Raw genomic sequence first — 16384 nt, forward strand, 5'->3', positions numbered from 1 at the left:
CTATACAACAGAAGCCCATCAAACAAACAGGCTTCCCCATAGGGAAGTTGATATTCAAATTGAGTAAAAGTGGAATCTAGATAAAAGGAAGAGGACATGAGATGCTAGAAAGATTTGCATTTCAATATTTAGATGGCTGTAGTTGAGACAAAAAAATGAATAAAATGAATCAACAAAATTTAGGAAAGTCAGAAAGGAAACTCAAACTTTGACCAAGGTAACTAAATATTTCTTAAATGATCAGCTAGAGGCAGAACCAGGATTGGAACTGCTGGCTATATTTTCAAGTTACTGTAATTTAAGCCTCCAAAGTTAGCAGAAAAATCTAACAGTATAACTGCCTTAAATCCTGAAATAATTGTGTCAGCTTACAAGGTGTATAACTAGAGAAAACAACAGGGCTACTAAGTACAGAGTAGAAGTTTTGGAGTTGCTAAGCAAGAGAATGAAAAAATTTGGAAATAATTTTGTTTGGAAGTGTTTTATTAAGACATCTTGAAACAAAAGAATAATGTTATCCATTTTCTTGGTTCTCTACACCCACCGTCCCCCAAGTTCAACTCAAATACATTTCCGGCTTCTCTATTCCTGACTGCCAAATGCTAGGTGTACTGCCAATCACCATCTTCCTGCCCTCCCTGTCTACCTGGGCTAAAGCAAGCACAGTTAGTAAGATACGGTAACGATAGCTGAGGAGGGTCCACGCAGTGTGCATTAAAACAATAAGTTTTCTGAGTGTGGTTTAGAAAAAATGCCATTTGCAGCATCCCAACAAGTGCATTTATGTCCAAGTTGTGACATAAAAATGGGGGCTGGTGAAATGGATAATGAATCTGTTGGGCAGTTCGCAATTAAGGTAGCTCTGATCAAGTGAAGAAACATTCCTTTTTCTTGGAATCAACCTTTAGGTTTCTCTGGAAGATTTAGAGAACTACTCCTAACTACAGGATCTGGCTCTATTCTTAGATTATGAAGAATCCAAACAATCAAGCATAAACCAAATATTTAGTGTTGAATTGGAAAATCGCTTGTATCACTATTTTAAAAAGTAAATTCAGATATTTTTATACCACCTGGACATGGCTTAAGTCTCTTAGAACTATAAGGTATTTTTAACTATGTCTATGCTTTTCAGAATATATTTGAATTAAAAATTTGTCCACTCCTCACAGGAAATGGTATTTATACTTTTTCTCATCACATATTCGTCTTTTCTCCACTACTGACATACAACTTAAAACGTTGGTGATCCCTTCTACCTTGTGTATTTGTTGTTGGAGTTAGATCATGTTAGAGCTGAAGGGACCCTCAAGAGGATATTTGATTCAATACTTTTGTTGGAAAATCAAGTAAGCTGGAACCTGGGGATACTCCCATTTTGCCATTGATTAGGTGAAGGCACAGATTCGATTAGATACAGGGCCAATTTCTAGTCAGAAGAATTGTTCCCATTTGATTAGGAAGCCTTCTAATTATTTTAATTTAGAGATGATTAGACCTTGCATATAACTCAAATTAATATGTCATGTTTTCCTCACAGTCAATACTACAGTGACTAACACAAAATTTTTGAGGAATTATAAAGGTTACACTTTATGTGAAGATTTTGCAAAGACTCGTGAGAATTTCTCAAGTTCTTTTATGTAGACTGTTATGAGTTAAGAAATTGTATATCTTTTCTAACATACTTAAAGATTTATATCACTCCCAAGCAAAGGTTTGACTTTAAAAACAGTAAAAGCGAACTGGCTGTCAAACCCTTCTGCTGAGTACCAAATAGATTGAGAGAAATGAGGTTTTTCGAATATTTGAAATGGCAGGTTTCCAAACACCGTGTAGCCAAATGGTTTGCTTTGCTACTTTAATTATCCAGTTTGCCCACTCTTGTTCACTAAATTACTTTAAGAAGTTAGTCTTACTTTGCTCTGTGCTGTAGAGACCTGAACTCCAAAGACTGTATTGTTACAAATGAAGCTTCTACATACCTAATAGTTGCTTGCATGAGGAAACCATGGATTGAAATGTGAAAATCAAGGACTTACCTTACAGCAATCAAGTCATCTTCCCATAACAGGAAATATTTAATACAGTTTATATTATTGGATTCTGTAAGTTTCAAGAATTTGAGTTAAGGAGTGTTATGACAAACCAATCTGTAGCATTCTGGAGTTATTTATTAGGAGCTAATTGACAAAAGAGGAGAATGGAAGAAACTATGGTTTCTCATGTCAAATAGCCTAGTAGAATATAAGTGAATATTAACAGCTAGAAGGAAATAAGACTAAATTTATTAAAATATCACTAATGGAGCAAGTGTATTTTTCAAATATTAACATTTTTTATTTGCTATTTAGTCGGGGATTTTTAATTTGAATTCTAATCTCAATAAACCTTAGCCTGGAAAAATAAGATATTTTTGAAGATGTTGTCCCGATGGAAAGTGAATCCATTCTCCGCATTATGCATCACATTAGTATCTCTTTATTGAGAGGGTTTAAGTTTTAGCAGTCAGTCAGGTAGAAAGTATGAAGTGAATGGAGCAAACAAGAACTGTACTATTCAAAGCTAAATGTAGAGGATAGCATGTGAACTTTTAAGGAGATGAACTATGGATTCCACATCATCAGCGTGTCCCTTGTAGTCCTATCTTATATTGCAATAAGTTAGATGTTTTGTCAAAAGCAAATACGTCACATGCAGTAGCCAAGTAGATACATAAGGCCATCCAGATCTGACAAATGACAAATGTGATGGCATTTTGTTAATTCTGTAAAGATTATATTGCTGAGTGCTTTCAAAATTACCTAATGTACAAAATTCTAGACTTAGTAGACAAAGAGTAACAACACATTGAATTCAAAGGAAAAAAAAAAAACGCAAGAAGGGATTCTGTCTTGTTTTTTGTTTTTGTTAAAAACCATGTATTGAATTTAATTTTTAGTAAAGCAAGCATTACATAATGCTTCAAAATTTTAAAATTCGGGGATAAAAGTTTACATCCAAAAAGATGAATGGAAAATTGTGCTTTCAAACTGTAGAATTAGTTGTCTTACAGAGTTAACCATTTCATCTTGCCATTGGATACTGGGAATTTCATCTATGTAATGTGTATATGTGCAGTTCATATCCAGATCCTGCAAAAACCTAGAACTGTGTGCTTCACTTGTTGTAGCAAAGGCACCTATGTTATTCTCCCTTTTGAGCAAGACTTCTGATCCAGTTTTCCTGTGGAAGTTGGTTTTTCCACTGCTGTGTCACTCACACTCTGTGTTGAGCAGTTCCAGAAACCACAGGAGATGGTGGCAGCAAATCCCTGCTGAACACTGGAAGAAGTCGCTCCGTGGACCATTTGAAGATGCTCTGGACTGATCACAAGGGAAACCGAGCAGAACTGTGAAGCAGACGGACAGAACAAAAGGCTATTCTGGTGTGAGGAGAAATCAGTCACTTCAGCTCCACAAGCAGATGTTGCTACTGGACTGACAAGTGGAACTTACTCCGGCTGGAGAAAGGTACAGTTTGCCATTGGGGCACACGCAGAGTTCGTACACTGGCTGTCGAGAGTTTGAGGAGCTGGGTGAAGATGAAAAGGAGCCGGTTGGTAGATTTCCCAGCCGGATTGTATCTGCATTTAAAAATATCTAGGGGAAAAAGAAATTGCATTTTAATTTATTTCAGCATTCTCCAGTCCTCAGAGCTTTACAACATGGCCTGATAAGGGCTCTACAACAAAACAATCCTATTGGTTTAGCTGCCATGCTTTGCTGAACAAACAAATTACATTCCACGGTCTAGCCCAAAAGCTCTGCAGTATCTTCTCCTTTGAGAGATGGTGCATTCTGACAGAAAGCCCTGGGTCTGAAAAGCAATATTGAACAGTCTGCTTAAGGGGCCAACCCAGTTATCCAAACACCACAGAAAATTAATGATTTTGACGGAGTCTCGATTTAGCTTCTTAATTGTACCAGGTCTAAAGGATATACAGAGAAATAAGGATGTCAACAGAGATACTACTTGAGCAATGACTGATTTAAAAATATACTTTCTTCATGATGTTTTTAAATGCTGATAAACCATGTTGACTTGCATCTAAAGGATACACCAAGTACATAGCAAATCAACAACAGATAACTCAAAAAGGCTTGTCTGCAGTTATCTATGGAACAAATTGTGTTTAATGTTTGCTTGGTTAAATTACTCTAAATGATGGGTTCACTAATTTCAGGAATAACAATCATAAAGGACTTTGACTTCAAGGGAAAAAAATCCAGAAAAAGCCAAAGTGGATCATGAATTTAGGCAAAGAAACAATTTTTCTTGTCTATCTCTGCATTCTATTGTTACCTGACTAATGACTGCTCAAAGAACATCTCTACATTGACGGAAGAATTGGAATACTCTACTGTCTCCATCTTTATCCTCATCAACATTCTAGTTGCCTTGTATCAGGACTTTGGCAATAGCTTTCTCCGTGGCTGTCAGTTGTAACTCCTGTTCTCTTATGTTACATACAACCAGAGTGGACTTTAAGGAAATACAAATGCGATCATGTCACTTCAGTGTTCAGAACCCTGTAACAGCCCACTGCCACATCTGTGCGCCATGATGGCCTCCCATGACCTTACAGGATCCGGCCACTTACTCTGATATCATCTCCTAGGTTTTAGCTCTTGCATTTTCTCAAACATACCAAAAGAACCATGATTTCAGGACACTTTTTGCTTTTCATTTCCTCAATGTAAACACTTTGCTGCAGATATTTGTAAGTGGGCATATATATTAACGAAGAATTGAGGGACAGGGATGGTGAGGGAAATTTCCACTGTTTACCATTGTATATACTTTTAAAATTGAACATTTGGGATTTAGTGTGTACCTAGTAAGACAAAATGGATTTTTATCTCTGATAAGTATTTTCCAGATTTAATATAAGTTCCAGTCTCTACTAAAATGTCACCACAGAACTTTTTTCACTCCTCATGCAAATAGCATAAATCTGTCCTTAAAAGTTCATTTTACTCTGTAAAACTAATCTGAAACTGACACCTTATGATGTGTTCTGTGTTTATAGCTCTTGTTTATTCCTGTGGAACAGTGGCCTTTATATTTTTCACTTGTTGAATTATTATGCTTAGTGCTGCATTAAGCCTATGATTATAAAGTAAATAGAAAGTGGGTTACTGTAGTGATTGAGAGAAGGAAGGAAGAATGGGGAAAGACGTATGGTTGTTTTTTTGGAATTATGTCTTCAACCCATGAAATCTATTTTAATTAGTAAAAATTAGTATCTTTGTCAAATTGTTTATTCATTCATCAATGGTTCTAATTACAAGTCAGATTCATGGCCTTTACTTGAAGCTATAGAATGATACATAGAATTGAGCCTGTGCATGTTCAGTTATGTAATGCTCCTCCTTCACTTTGGACATAGCTTTCTTTAGTGTACAAACAGATTGATCCCTACTCCAAAAGACCCAAAATCAAAACTATGGCAAAACCCAAATTTCTTAATTGATGACAGCAGGCCACAAATGGGAGTCCCACCAAAACCTGACGTCATGTGATGAGCTGCAGTCAAAAGGCAGGTGTAATAAGAATGTTGAATAAAATTGCCTTCATTTCCTGTTCACACCTTGTGTCCCATACCTAAACTATCACATTCTATGTATGAACCATCCAAAAGTTAAAAAAAAAATGCCAAATCTGAAACTTCCTATCCCAAGCATTTTGGATAGAGGATATTCTACTAGTATCTTCCAACTAAGACCAGTTCTGTCTTCCTGATGTCCCAAGATGAATGGATTGCTTGTATTTGGCTCTCCTATAGCAATTTATCATCTTGCTTTGCTAATCATTTAAATGTTATTTTATATTCATATTATACCTTTCTATTCTAAACGATATCCTCAAAGAGTCGTGTTTTTTTTTTTTTTTTTTTTTTTTTTTTTTTTTTTTTTGTAACTTCATGTGTTTGAACCTGCACTGGCACTTTTGATATAATTGATTGTTAAATAAATGCAACATTATAAAATAAATGAATTACATTTACCAATAGTATTTAAAGTCAGGAAGGCATTGTTAAAACTTTATTCAAAATATATTGCCCAGTAGTTATTGGTTGGTTAAGTTACAGGAAAGCAAAGCGAAATAACTTCTGCTTTAAGTTTTTTAAGGTGATACTTTTTTTTCTGATGTAGAAATAAGACAATGATAGAATAATTCATGGCTACACTTTTGGAACATGAGAGTGAGCCTCATTTGTTCTTGATCTGCTTCCTTGGTGAAGGACATGGATGACTTACCAAATCGTGCTCTCTTCACAGGGAAGGAGGAATGATTCTGGGATTGTTTTGTCTGCGGGATTTCTGTTCAGTTTGATAAAAGAAATAGGCTTGAATTGGTCAACCCCACTTCCTACTTTTATTTAGAAGCTAGAATGCTTGAGGACAGACATTCTCAACCTTCAAAAATGTTTAAAAAAAATTGACCAGGACAAGCTCTGTACCTGCAGGTTTGCATCTATAATAATCAGAAGGGGAGTTAACGTCAACTTAGCAGCTAGAATTTAGGCCAAGTAGCTTTGAGACGTAAATAATAAGTGTACTATAGAAAGCTAAAGGGCTCATAGAAAAGGTTTCTGTGGAATGCAACAAATGAATAAGATGTTGTGAATGGTACTTGGATTTTTGTACACGTGTTGCTGATTGGCAGCAGGTGGCTTGCCGGGGATTGTTTACTCGTGCCATATCTTTGATTTTTACAGGGAATGAAATGTTCTGTCTTTTAACTGGAGAAGCCCGAGTGAGTAACTGCTGAGAGCAGCTGTGTATTCAGGAAAGACTTGCTGGTGGCAGCCTTAGAATGCAAGCCCGGGGATGGCCATTTGGCCTAGCAGTTAAGCCAGTGCTTGGGATGCTCACATTCCATATCAGAGTGCCTGGATTCGCTTGCAGGCTGTACTCCCAATTCTCATGTCCTGCTCACGCATAGCCTGAGAGTTGAGGTGACTCCATGTTTGGGTCTGTGCCACCTGCATGGGACACCTGGATTGAATTCCAGCCTCCCAGCTTCACTTCTTACTCTGCAGCTGTTGCAGGCCTTTGAGCAGTGACCCACTGGGTAGGAGCTCTGGCCATGTCTGTCTGTCTGTCTCTCTCCCTTCCCTCCCTCTCTCTCCTCTCCCCCCACCCCATCTCTCTCTGTGTGTGCCTGCCTGCCTCTCAAGAAGGCATGAAGTAGGAGGCCCCATCAGTGGAGTCAGTCCTGGAGGACTTAGGTCAGATGGTGTATTGGCAGCTGCAGTGTAGCCATAGTGGTGCGTTCATCCAGTTGGGGACTTCCTAGATAGTATTTGGCTACATAATGCTTAGATCTATCGGTTCTGGTTCCCAAGCTTTTGCTTCATTCATGTAAAAGTGGTAGATTTTGTTAATTGGTAAATGGGGCCCTTATGAATACATTATTTTATTGGCTTCTATAAGAGAAATAAACTGAGAGGTAAAATGGGCTGTTAGACATTGATTCCTTCCAATGCAACCTTCCTGTGCCTTTCAAGATTCTGCAATATGGATGGGCTTAACTGTACCTATGTCCGGTCTGCTGAGACAGTGTGGGGCTGCTGAATTTCCAGCCTCTAAACCCGACGTGTCTATTCCATTTCAGCCCTTTAGCCAGATAATCCATCTGTTCTGAAACTCTGCCCTGTTCTCAGAATTGCACTCCTGGCTTCTCAGTTACCGTCTACTCTCTACCAAGAACGCATTTATCTAAGTCTTAACTGTTGACATCAGGCCTGTCACTGTGGGAAATCTTCTTTTTGAAATTAATATTTTACTTTTGAGAGGACCTTTAAATTCAAATTTTAGTCAAAGGCTCAATGGCTCTATGAAATAAAAAATACAACACAGAAAAGTAAAGAGAGAATGGTCCAGCAGAAAAATAGGCAATATTGAATAAAATAGCAAATGAAATGGTGTTCAACTTTATGCATGTAATGGTAAAGTAGTTACAAAATCATTCAGACTACAGTGGTATATAATACCACCGATTTAACTGAGAAAGATTTAAAACAAAGTTTGACAAAGCATTGTATTTGCTGCAAAAGTGATACAGAGGTATTTCAGTTTTCTTTTTAAATTTTAACTCCTGCATGTGAATAGAATATGCAGTCTTTGTGTTTCTGTGTCTGGATTATTTCACTGAATGGGACAATATCTACAGGAATGTAAATGCTGTGGAAAACAATTTGGGTAGCTCTTAAAAAATAGAATGGCCATATGATCCAGCAATCCCACTTCTCAGTATATAACCAAAAGTCATGAACGTGTTGTATCTAAGAGATACCCGCTCAACCATGTTTACAGTGGAACTGATCACATGCAGCAATTATCTTACTGCATTTTCAAAATAAAAATGTTGTTAGATGTTTGTGATACCTGTTATGTGTTATCACATTACATATGCTAGTTAGTATACCACTTAAAATATTCTACCTCACATTATAATTCATGTTCTCCTCGGAGCTGAATTTGACACTTCTTGCAATGTTATGTCTAGAATAACTAAATTTTACATAGGCTTTGATCATTTAATTTGTTCACTGTTTTGAATATCTCAATAGTATGTCTGACCTGATATTAAGTAGTATATAAATTTAGTGAATAATTAGTTTTGTGGTAGTATCAATATAACAAATATTTCATATCATCTCATGCCTTATAGGAAAACTACATGCTATTTTATTATGATATAAAGTACTACCCCTTTCTGTACTTGCATTCAAAAATGAACAACAGATGAAATGTTCTAGCTAAGATGAAATGCTCTAGCTATGGTCTACTTGTGGCATAATTGGCAATTAACTTGTAATTGATTCAAAAGATTCTGCTGATGTTTTGAATAAAAGAACATAAGTACATTGTTCACAAATAGGAACAGAACAGATTAATAACTGCTAATATGCATTATGGAAACATTCCTTAAGAGAAAATTCAGTGAAACAGCGTAATAGAAGGAAATCATTTAAAAAAATGAAAGATGTTGAAGGATTTCCTTTATATGGTAGTACGCAGAATACTGCAGTCAGAAATTAAAATGGGAAGATACCCTAATGGGATTGACAAAATACATTTTTAAACTATTAGAAAGCATATTTCTAGGTAATTCAGGTTGTAATGCCCACTAAGAGGCTAGTATCCTGCCAGTAGGTCTGTTTATAAAAGGGAAGAAAAATAAATAATTAAACTTATCTTGAAAACAGTACCTGAAATAATGGCAGAAAGTTAATAAAAGAACATCCTCCTTGTGATGCTATTAATTTATGCACCCATCATTACAGCTGAAAAGGCATATAATGCTCTTTAGAGCATTTCAAACTATCTTTGCATTGTATCTTCTCAATTTGGCCTATGTGAGCTAATAATAAGTGAAGAAAGAAAATGAGAATGAATTGGTAATACCAACAATGTAACAGATCTAGACATCCAGTTTTAGACTGAGAAATTTGGTACATTTTCACAGAATAGAGGCACTGAAAATACTTAAGGGAGCGTTAAAACCAGAATAACAGCTAAGATGTTGGGGTAGGCTTAAAGTACAGATGAGAACTTGAGACATTAAAAAAAATAACATTAAAGATCAATTTCTGGATTAAAGGATTAGGTAATGGAGAGGAAGGTGGACTTAAAACAGCAGAGGAAAGCATGAAAAATAAAGAAATAGGATTAGAAACTGGGAAAGAGGCTGAGATCTGGAAGGCAAGAGAGTGAAAAGATAGAGCAGTTCTTCAGTTTCAGGAAAATGCCATACAGAAAATGGATGAGAGGTACTATTAGAAGAGAGAATGCTAAGGAATTTCTAGAACTGATGAAAATGTGAATCTGCATATCAAAGATAAAATCAACTTAGGCCATTTACATGACAGAGCACAGCAACAACAGCAAAGGGGTATTAAAAACTGGTAATGAGAAACATGTTTAAAAGAATGAAAGTAAGACAAAAGAGGCTCTTGGGAGGAAAAATGAGAAGGAAGAAAAATGTTAACATGTATATGTTTACCTGGGAAATGGTGATTAAGATAAATAGTAAAACTGTCTTGAAGATCAGAGAACAGGGAAAGCACTGTCTCTGTTCTTCCTCTTATCTTAATATTAAGTATGTTCATCTACCAATTGGAAATTATAAGAGTTTTCAGTGGTTTTGTCAGATTTAATTTTCAAGCAGTTGACTAGTTTCCTAACTTAGCGTTTTTCCCAGAGCAGATCTTGGGCCTGGACCCTGTGCACATGATGGGAGAACAGGCTTAGCAGCATGGGTTCAGTGTCCATGCCTGGGTTCTCACCTCCCCTTCCGTGGACTGCAGGTGGAGCTCCTTCCTGCAGGTGGCCTTGAAGTCTCCTGCAGCTGCGCTCACCTGGACCCCGCGAGGTGCTTCCATGATCAAGGATCTGGTGGGTGATTCAAGCCTAAGGGGAAAACAAATTGTGACAAACCTGAAGACAATTCTAGGCGAATGAAAACAACTAACTGACCAGATAGACCTGAATAAATAACCTTGCCATTTCAATCAAAACCAAAATGAATTTCAGGAGGATCTTAGATTGCCTTATCTGTGTTTTAGGCCTTTATAAAAATTTCCCTCTTCACATCAATTATTTATTCTGAATTGTAAATGATTTCATAACCATGTCTTAAGTTTTTTTTTTTTCATAATGGTTATGAGAAGTGGGCCATGATAAGTTAACTTGTTTAAATATTTTATATATTATCAATATTAATGATACAGATTTAATGAATAAATTACAATTTAGGGTGTGTGTGTCTCTAAATAAAGGTTCCCCATTTGCCTGAGAACTGTAATGAAAACCATTAATACTGAAAACTTTCAGGCATGCACAGTGAAAATTTTGTAAACATGAAAAAGTTCCAAGTACTCATTACACTTCCAGAAAGTAATTAAAAGAAATAAGATGTTTCTTAGATCAGCTGACCTCTCACATGAGTGAAATGTCCAGAAAAATGAGTGACGTTAGTCTGAGAAAGAAAAATCAAATGGAGATGTACAATAAAAAAGTGTGATTTAGGGTTGACTATGTAAATTATGAGGTAAAGAATACAAATATTTTGGATGCATATGCCTGCAACCAAGAGTTGTGGAGGCAGTTCCAAAGTTAGCTACAAATGTGAAACTAGAGAAAAGAGCAAAGGGAGCCACTGCGGAAACTAGGACAGGTGGCTCCGAGTACCAGCGTGAGAAGAGGGGGTGCCCATCGCTTTGGTGTTTGAGGAAGTGCTCTGTCCTCAGGTGCAACAGCATATGTCGTTCCTGAATGCTGGACTTGAGGACAAAGTCCCATCATGCTAGATTCATTGTAACACAGAGAAACTGGTTCCTTTGGAGCAATAGATCCAGTGGTTTTGGCAGAGAGAAATCAAATGAGATCTCTGGGGTTCAATTCACTCTCAGTTGAGAAGTTGAACTTGGAAGCTTATAAGCGGTACTGAAAGTAGAGTAGACATTCAGAATACGTGATTTCAAACCAACTTAGAAACTTTGATCTCTGTGGGCCACTTGATATATTCATGCAATTCCTAGAAGTTGTCAGGTTTTGAATATCTATTTTTAAGAAATGTCTTACTTTTTACCAAAACAATTTTTTTCACAGAACATTGGAAAAATTGAAATGAAAAAATCTTTCCTTATACTAATGTTTAATAAATCCTAAGGATTAACAAATTAACATTTTGTTTTTAGTATCCAAATTTCCATATTAATTTTAAAACTTATATTTCATAATTGATACCCTTGATCCATACCCAAACATAAACTACCTTGAGTAGTGCACTTGTGGCCACTGCCATTTCTATTAATTCTAATATTAAGTGTGAGTTTATGTTGGGTTATAATTGAGCCACTCAAAATAGCAGTCAGATAAGAAAATGCTCTAAAAGATTATGGATACAATAAAACAAAACTCATGAGCCTGTAAATAGGAAGAAAACCATTTATTTTATTCAGTCACTAACACTTTATTCCAAAGAGCATGCATTTAATAGTTGAGCGTGCATATTAAATGTGAATCAAGTTTATCCCAGACTTGACATTTGGTTATGGGACATTAACATGTATTAAGTTTTTCTGGGGGTTTGAATTTTTGATGTTTGCTTTATTAATTAGAAATATTTAATATATTCTGTTTAAGCTTTAGGTTTTACTGTCAAAGTGGTCACAGCATAGACTATTGCTTTTCCAATAGTGACTTAGAGGATCCCAATTCAAAGAGGCAGTGAAGATGGGGACTTGAGTAGACCTGGATTCAGGAATGCAAGCCAGTGCCAATAAGCTTTAATTTCATATCTCTAAATTGACAGTTGAAAGTTTTTCTTATGGGGTTGTTGTAAGAATTAGAAAATTAGGTGGTAGGATAGTATTTAGAGGTATTCCTGAACTTCTTCCCCTGCTCCATTCCCTTGTACCTCTTGCTCTCTCAGTCACTGAGCAGTGCATTTTGCCACAAGTTGTATATGACAGAGGACCCGATAGAAATGAGTTTTATAACTTTATGGAAATCTAAAAAGATTTATTTGAAAGGCTGTTTGGGAAAGTTGATCTGCGGGTTCACTCCTCACATAGCTGCAATGGCCAGGGCTGGGCCAGGCCAAATCCAAAAGCAAGGAATTTCATCTGGGTCTCCATTGTGGGTGGTAAGGGCCCAAGTACTGTTTGCTTTCTTGGCAAATTAGCAGGAGTGGAGTCTGAAGCCTAGCAGCCAGCACTCTAACAGGGGATGCCCATGTCACAGGCAACCTGCTGTGCCACAGTGCTGGACCACTAAAAGGCATTGTAATTCAAAAACAGCCCTAACCATTTAGTGATAAGAAATACTCAGAATAAATAAGAACAGAAGGAAAGTAAGGTCATTGGGAAGCTGTTATTTATTGGCACCTGCTAAAGAATAGAGAACACTTCTCTTCATTCAAAGGGTAAAGACAACTTGCAGGAAAATCAACAGAATTGGATCACTGTGTGCCACCATCTGAGGCCAGCTGCTGTGTACTGGAATGTTTATTCCTGAGGGGTTAGACATTTGGGGGAAGGCAGCGAAGTCTCACAGCTGAGGACAAGAGCCTCAAAGGAGAGAGAACATTTGTGATCCCATGATGAATGAAAACTGAGTGTAGGTGATGGAGAACCTCTTAGGAAATGCGAGCTGGGGTCCATGAAACTATGAATGGGTAATGTCAGCCCTGAATATGTTAGCACAGTGTAATCCCCTTTGTACAATGACTCAAACCCTGTGAAAGAGAAGAAAAAATGGACCAGGATCTAGGTTTCTGTAATCAGTGGAGGTCAAGTGGGTAAATGAGATGTAACAGGTACATTTTCATTTCTTCAAGTAATTTTATGATGTATTATATATACCTGATAATAGTGAAAGAAATTATATAGATATGTAATATTGTACATAAAGTATTAGTAAAGAAGTGGCAGTGATTTTATGCCATTGTCAAATCCCTCAAGTGCAGAAATGACTAAGATTTTTAATTGAAATAGTTTCAACTACACACTTTGTTAGAAATGTAATCATTAATAAGACAAATATTCAAAGAATAACCATATTTAGACAATTAACATACAGTATAGGAATTAAAATTAGAATTTTTGAAAGCTTTAATTGAACTTTGTAATTTTAATTGTTCAAATGAACATGTTGCACTAGTCAAATATTTCTTATGAATATGAGTTAAAGCAAACTTAGTACCAATTTTTATAAGTTCTTGATTTTTTAAAAAATTATTTGGAAGTTAATGTTACAGAAAAAGAGGTCTTGCATCTGCTGGCTCACTCCCCAATTGGCTGCAATGGCCGGAGCTGTGCAGATCTGAAGCCCAGGAACCAGGAACTGCTTCTGGGTCTCCCACATGGTAAAGGGGTCCAATGACTTTGGTCGTCGTCTACTTCTCTCCCAGCCATAGCAGAGAGCTTTGTCGGAAGAGGAGCACAAGGACTAGAACTGGCGCCCATACGGGATGCCAGCATTGCAGGCGGTGGCTTTACCCACTATGCCACAGCACCAGCCCCCACCTTGATGATTAAGTAAAAGGCAAAAAACTAATTACTTTCTTTAAAACTGCTTTATCTTTACTGTGTATTATCTATTGTTTATTTGAAAGGCAGAGTGAAAGAGATCTTCCTTCCACTGGTTCACTCTCTAAATTTCTGAATCACCCAGGACTGGGCCAGGTGGAAACCAAGACCCCGGAATTCTATCCGGGTCCTGGTTTGTAGGACCCAAGAACTGGAGATAACATATGCACTGCCTGCCTGAGTGTGCATTAGAAGGAACTTAAATCGGTAGAAGTGGGACTCAATCCTGGGCACTCCGATAAGGGATGCGGGCACCCCAAGAGGGCAGCTGAATCAATTGCTCCAAAAGGTTTGTGCTACAAACTAGTTTCTTGTTGGTAAAATATCATAGTAGGACTACCACCTGTACATTTTATACCTAAAAAGCTTCAAATTAACATGATTGTGAATAGCATAATTTCATTCATGCTCTTTCAGAAGCCTATATTCTATCTGAATCATCTATCATTGATATGAGATTGCATATATGCCTACATTTAGGTTTGTATATACAAATTAAGTACCTGGAGCTGTACAAGTATGTTGTCTTGTTCTATCATATGCTCAACAGGAGTAAAAAGACATTTCTCTGCACATGATAGAACAATTTTGTTATATAACTCTGTAAATTCCAGAAGAGTTAAGCCGAATGAATATATTAATTTTCTTTGCATTTTCAGTTTCATCACACTTTTTAAAAATACTGAAATTAGTCCTATGATTATGGTATTATGTCTCCAAAGGACATACTAGAATAGATGTAGACAAACAAGACTGATAATAAAACAAGACATCACACATTCCTAGCTGTGGCGGTTTATCAAAATGGGCTGATGGTTGATAATAATATATGTCATTGACTACTCTACAAGTAAAATTTTCTCAGGCCCTTACTAGAAGTTGTGCACCTCCACAAGCTATATAGCATAATAGGAAAGCATTCTCTATATTGAAAGTCTTGCTGCATACCATGAAATCATAGAAAGTATTCCAAAAAAGCATACTGGGAAATCAGATGTGTGTGCACTAAATTTAATCATTGTGTACAAGAGTTATATCAGCCTAATGAGAGACCTGAACATGGATTTCAACAAGAAGTTACTCATGAATTGTACTTCAAAATATAAAAGTTGAATTCTCTGGGACTCGGTCATAAAGCATTTTAAAAAATAGAATATTAGAGCATAAAATACCAATTTTTCTTTAAAATGAACTATCTGTATAATTGTAATAACATAAAAACTAATATTGAGATTTTTTATTTTTAAAACTTTGCATATTCTAATCACCCCAATACTGAAAAGTGACCAGTGTATTTATCTATATTTTATCTTTCATCATTGGGTATTTGTGTGATAGTTAGTTTTCCATGGTTATGTAGTTAGCACAAATAACCACTAGCATTCCAATCGTGAGAAAGAACAATGTTGTACAACCTAAAACTTACTACGAAGCTGCAGTTACCAAGATAGTGCTGGCCTGGCATAAGGATAACACACACAGAATAATAGAATATCTTCCAGCTATCCTTTTACTTGCACTGTCATCTGATTTTTAACATGGGTAATACAATAATCCAATTAGGAACACAAATATTTTTCAACAACTGGTTTGGGAATACCAGGATATCTATATAGACAAAATGAACCTTCATCTCTACTACATATTAGGATCAAATGTACAAGTTGTAGTGGAAGGTTAGCTTAATAATACATGTGCCAGTTAAGACACTTGGGTCCCATAACAGAGTGCGTGGCTTTGATACTTAGCTACAGTTCTACTCCAAATCCAACTTCATGCTAATGCACACCCAGGGATGTCATGGTTGCTCAGGGTGGTGGATTTCTGCCACTGACTTGGGAGACTTATCCCTAGCTATAGAAGGGAGTGAAACCTTGAATGGGAGTTATTTTTGTCTATACCTCTGCTTCTCAAATAATTTCTTTCAAAGGGACTACTAAAATTATAAGGCTTTTAAATGAAAACATCTTTGTGACCAAACCATCTTAGGTCACAGAAAGCAATAAGTATTAAATATTTTCAAAATATAAAGTAAATATCTTCAATATTAAGAGAGGCCTTTTAGGGCCAACACTGTGGTGCAGCAGGTTAACGCCCAGGCCTGAAGCGCCAGCATCCCATTAGGCTGCCAGTTCGAGACCCGGCTGCTCCACTTCCGATCCAGCTCTCTGCTGTGGCCTGGGAAAGCAATAGGTGGCCCAAATCCTTGGGCCCCTGCACCCACGCGAGAGACCCAGA

The 16384-nt window shown here is 36.8% G+C and overlaps 1 protein-coding gene across 1 annotated transcript in view; it reads right to left on the reverse strand.

Annotated features, from left to right (window-relative positions):
• Positions 1–2997: 2997 nt before the first annotated feature.
• Positions 2998–16384, reverse strand: part of SGCZ (sarcoglycan zeta) — a 1230796-nt gene continuing 1217409 nt past the window's right edge. The window contains exons 7-8 of the mRNA XM_062212809.1: positions 10340–10463; positions 2998–3641 (exon numbers count right to left, since the gene is read on the reverse strand). Coding sequence (XP_062068793.1) covers positions 3450–3641; positions 10340–10463 — 316 coding nt within the window. The 3' untranslated portion in view covers positions 2998–3449. The remainder of the gene's footprint in view (positions 3642–10339; positions 10464–16384) is intronic.

Source organism: Lepus europaeus, chromosome 16, assembly GCF_033115175.1.
Source record: "Lepus europaeus isolate LE1 chromosome 16, mLepTim1.pri, whole genome shotgun sequence".
NCBI lineage: Eukaryota > Metazoa > Chordata > Mammalia > Lagomorpha > Leporidae > Lepus > Lepus europaeus.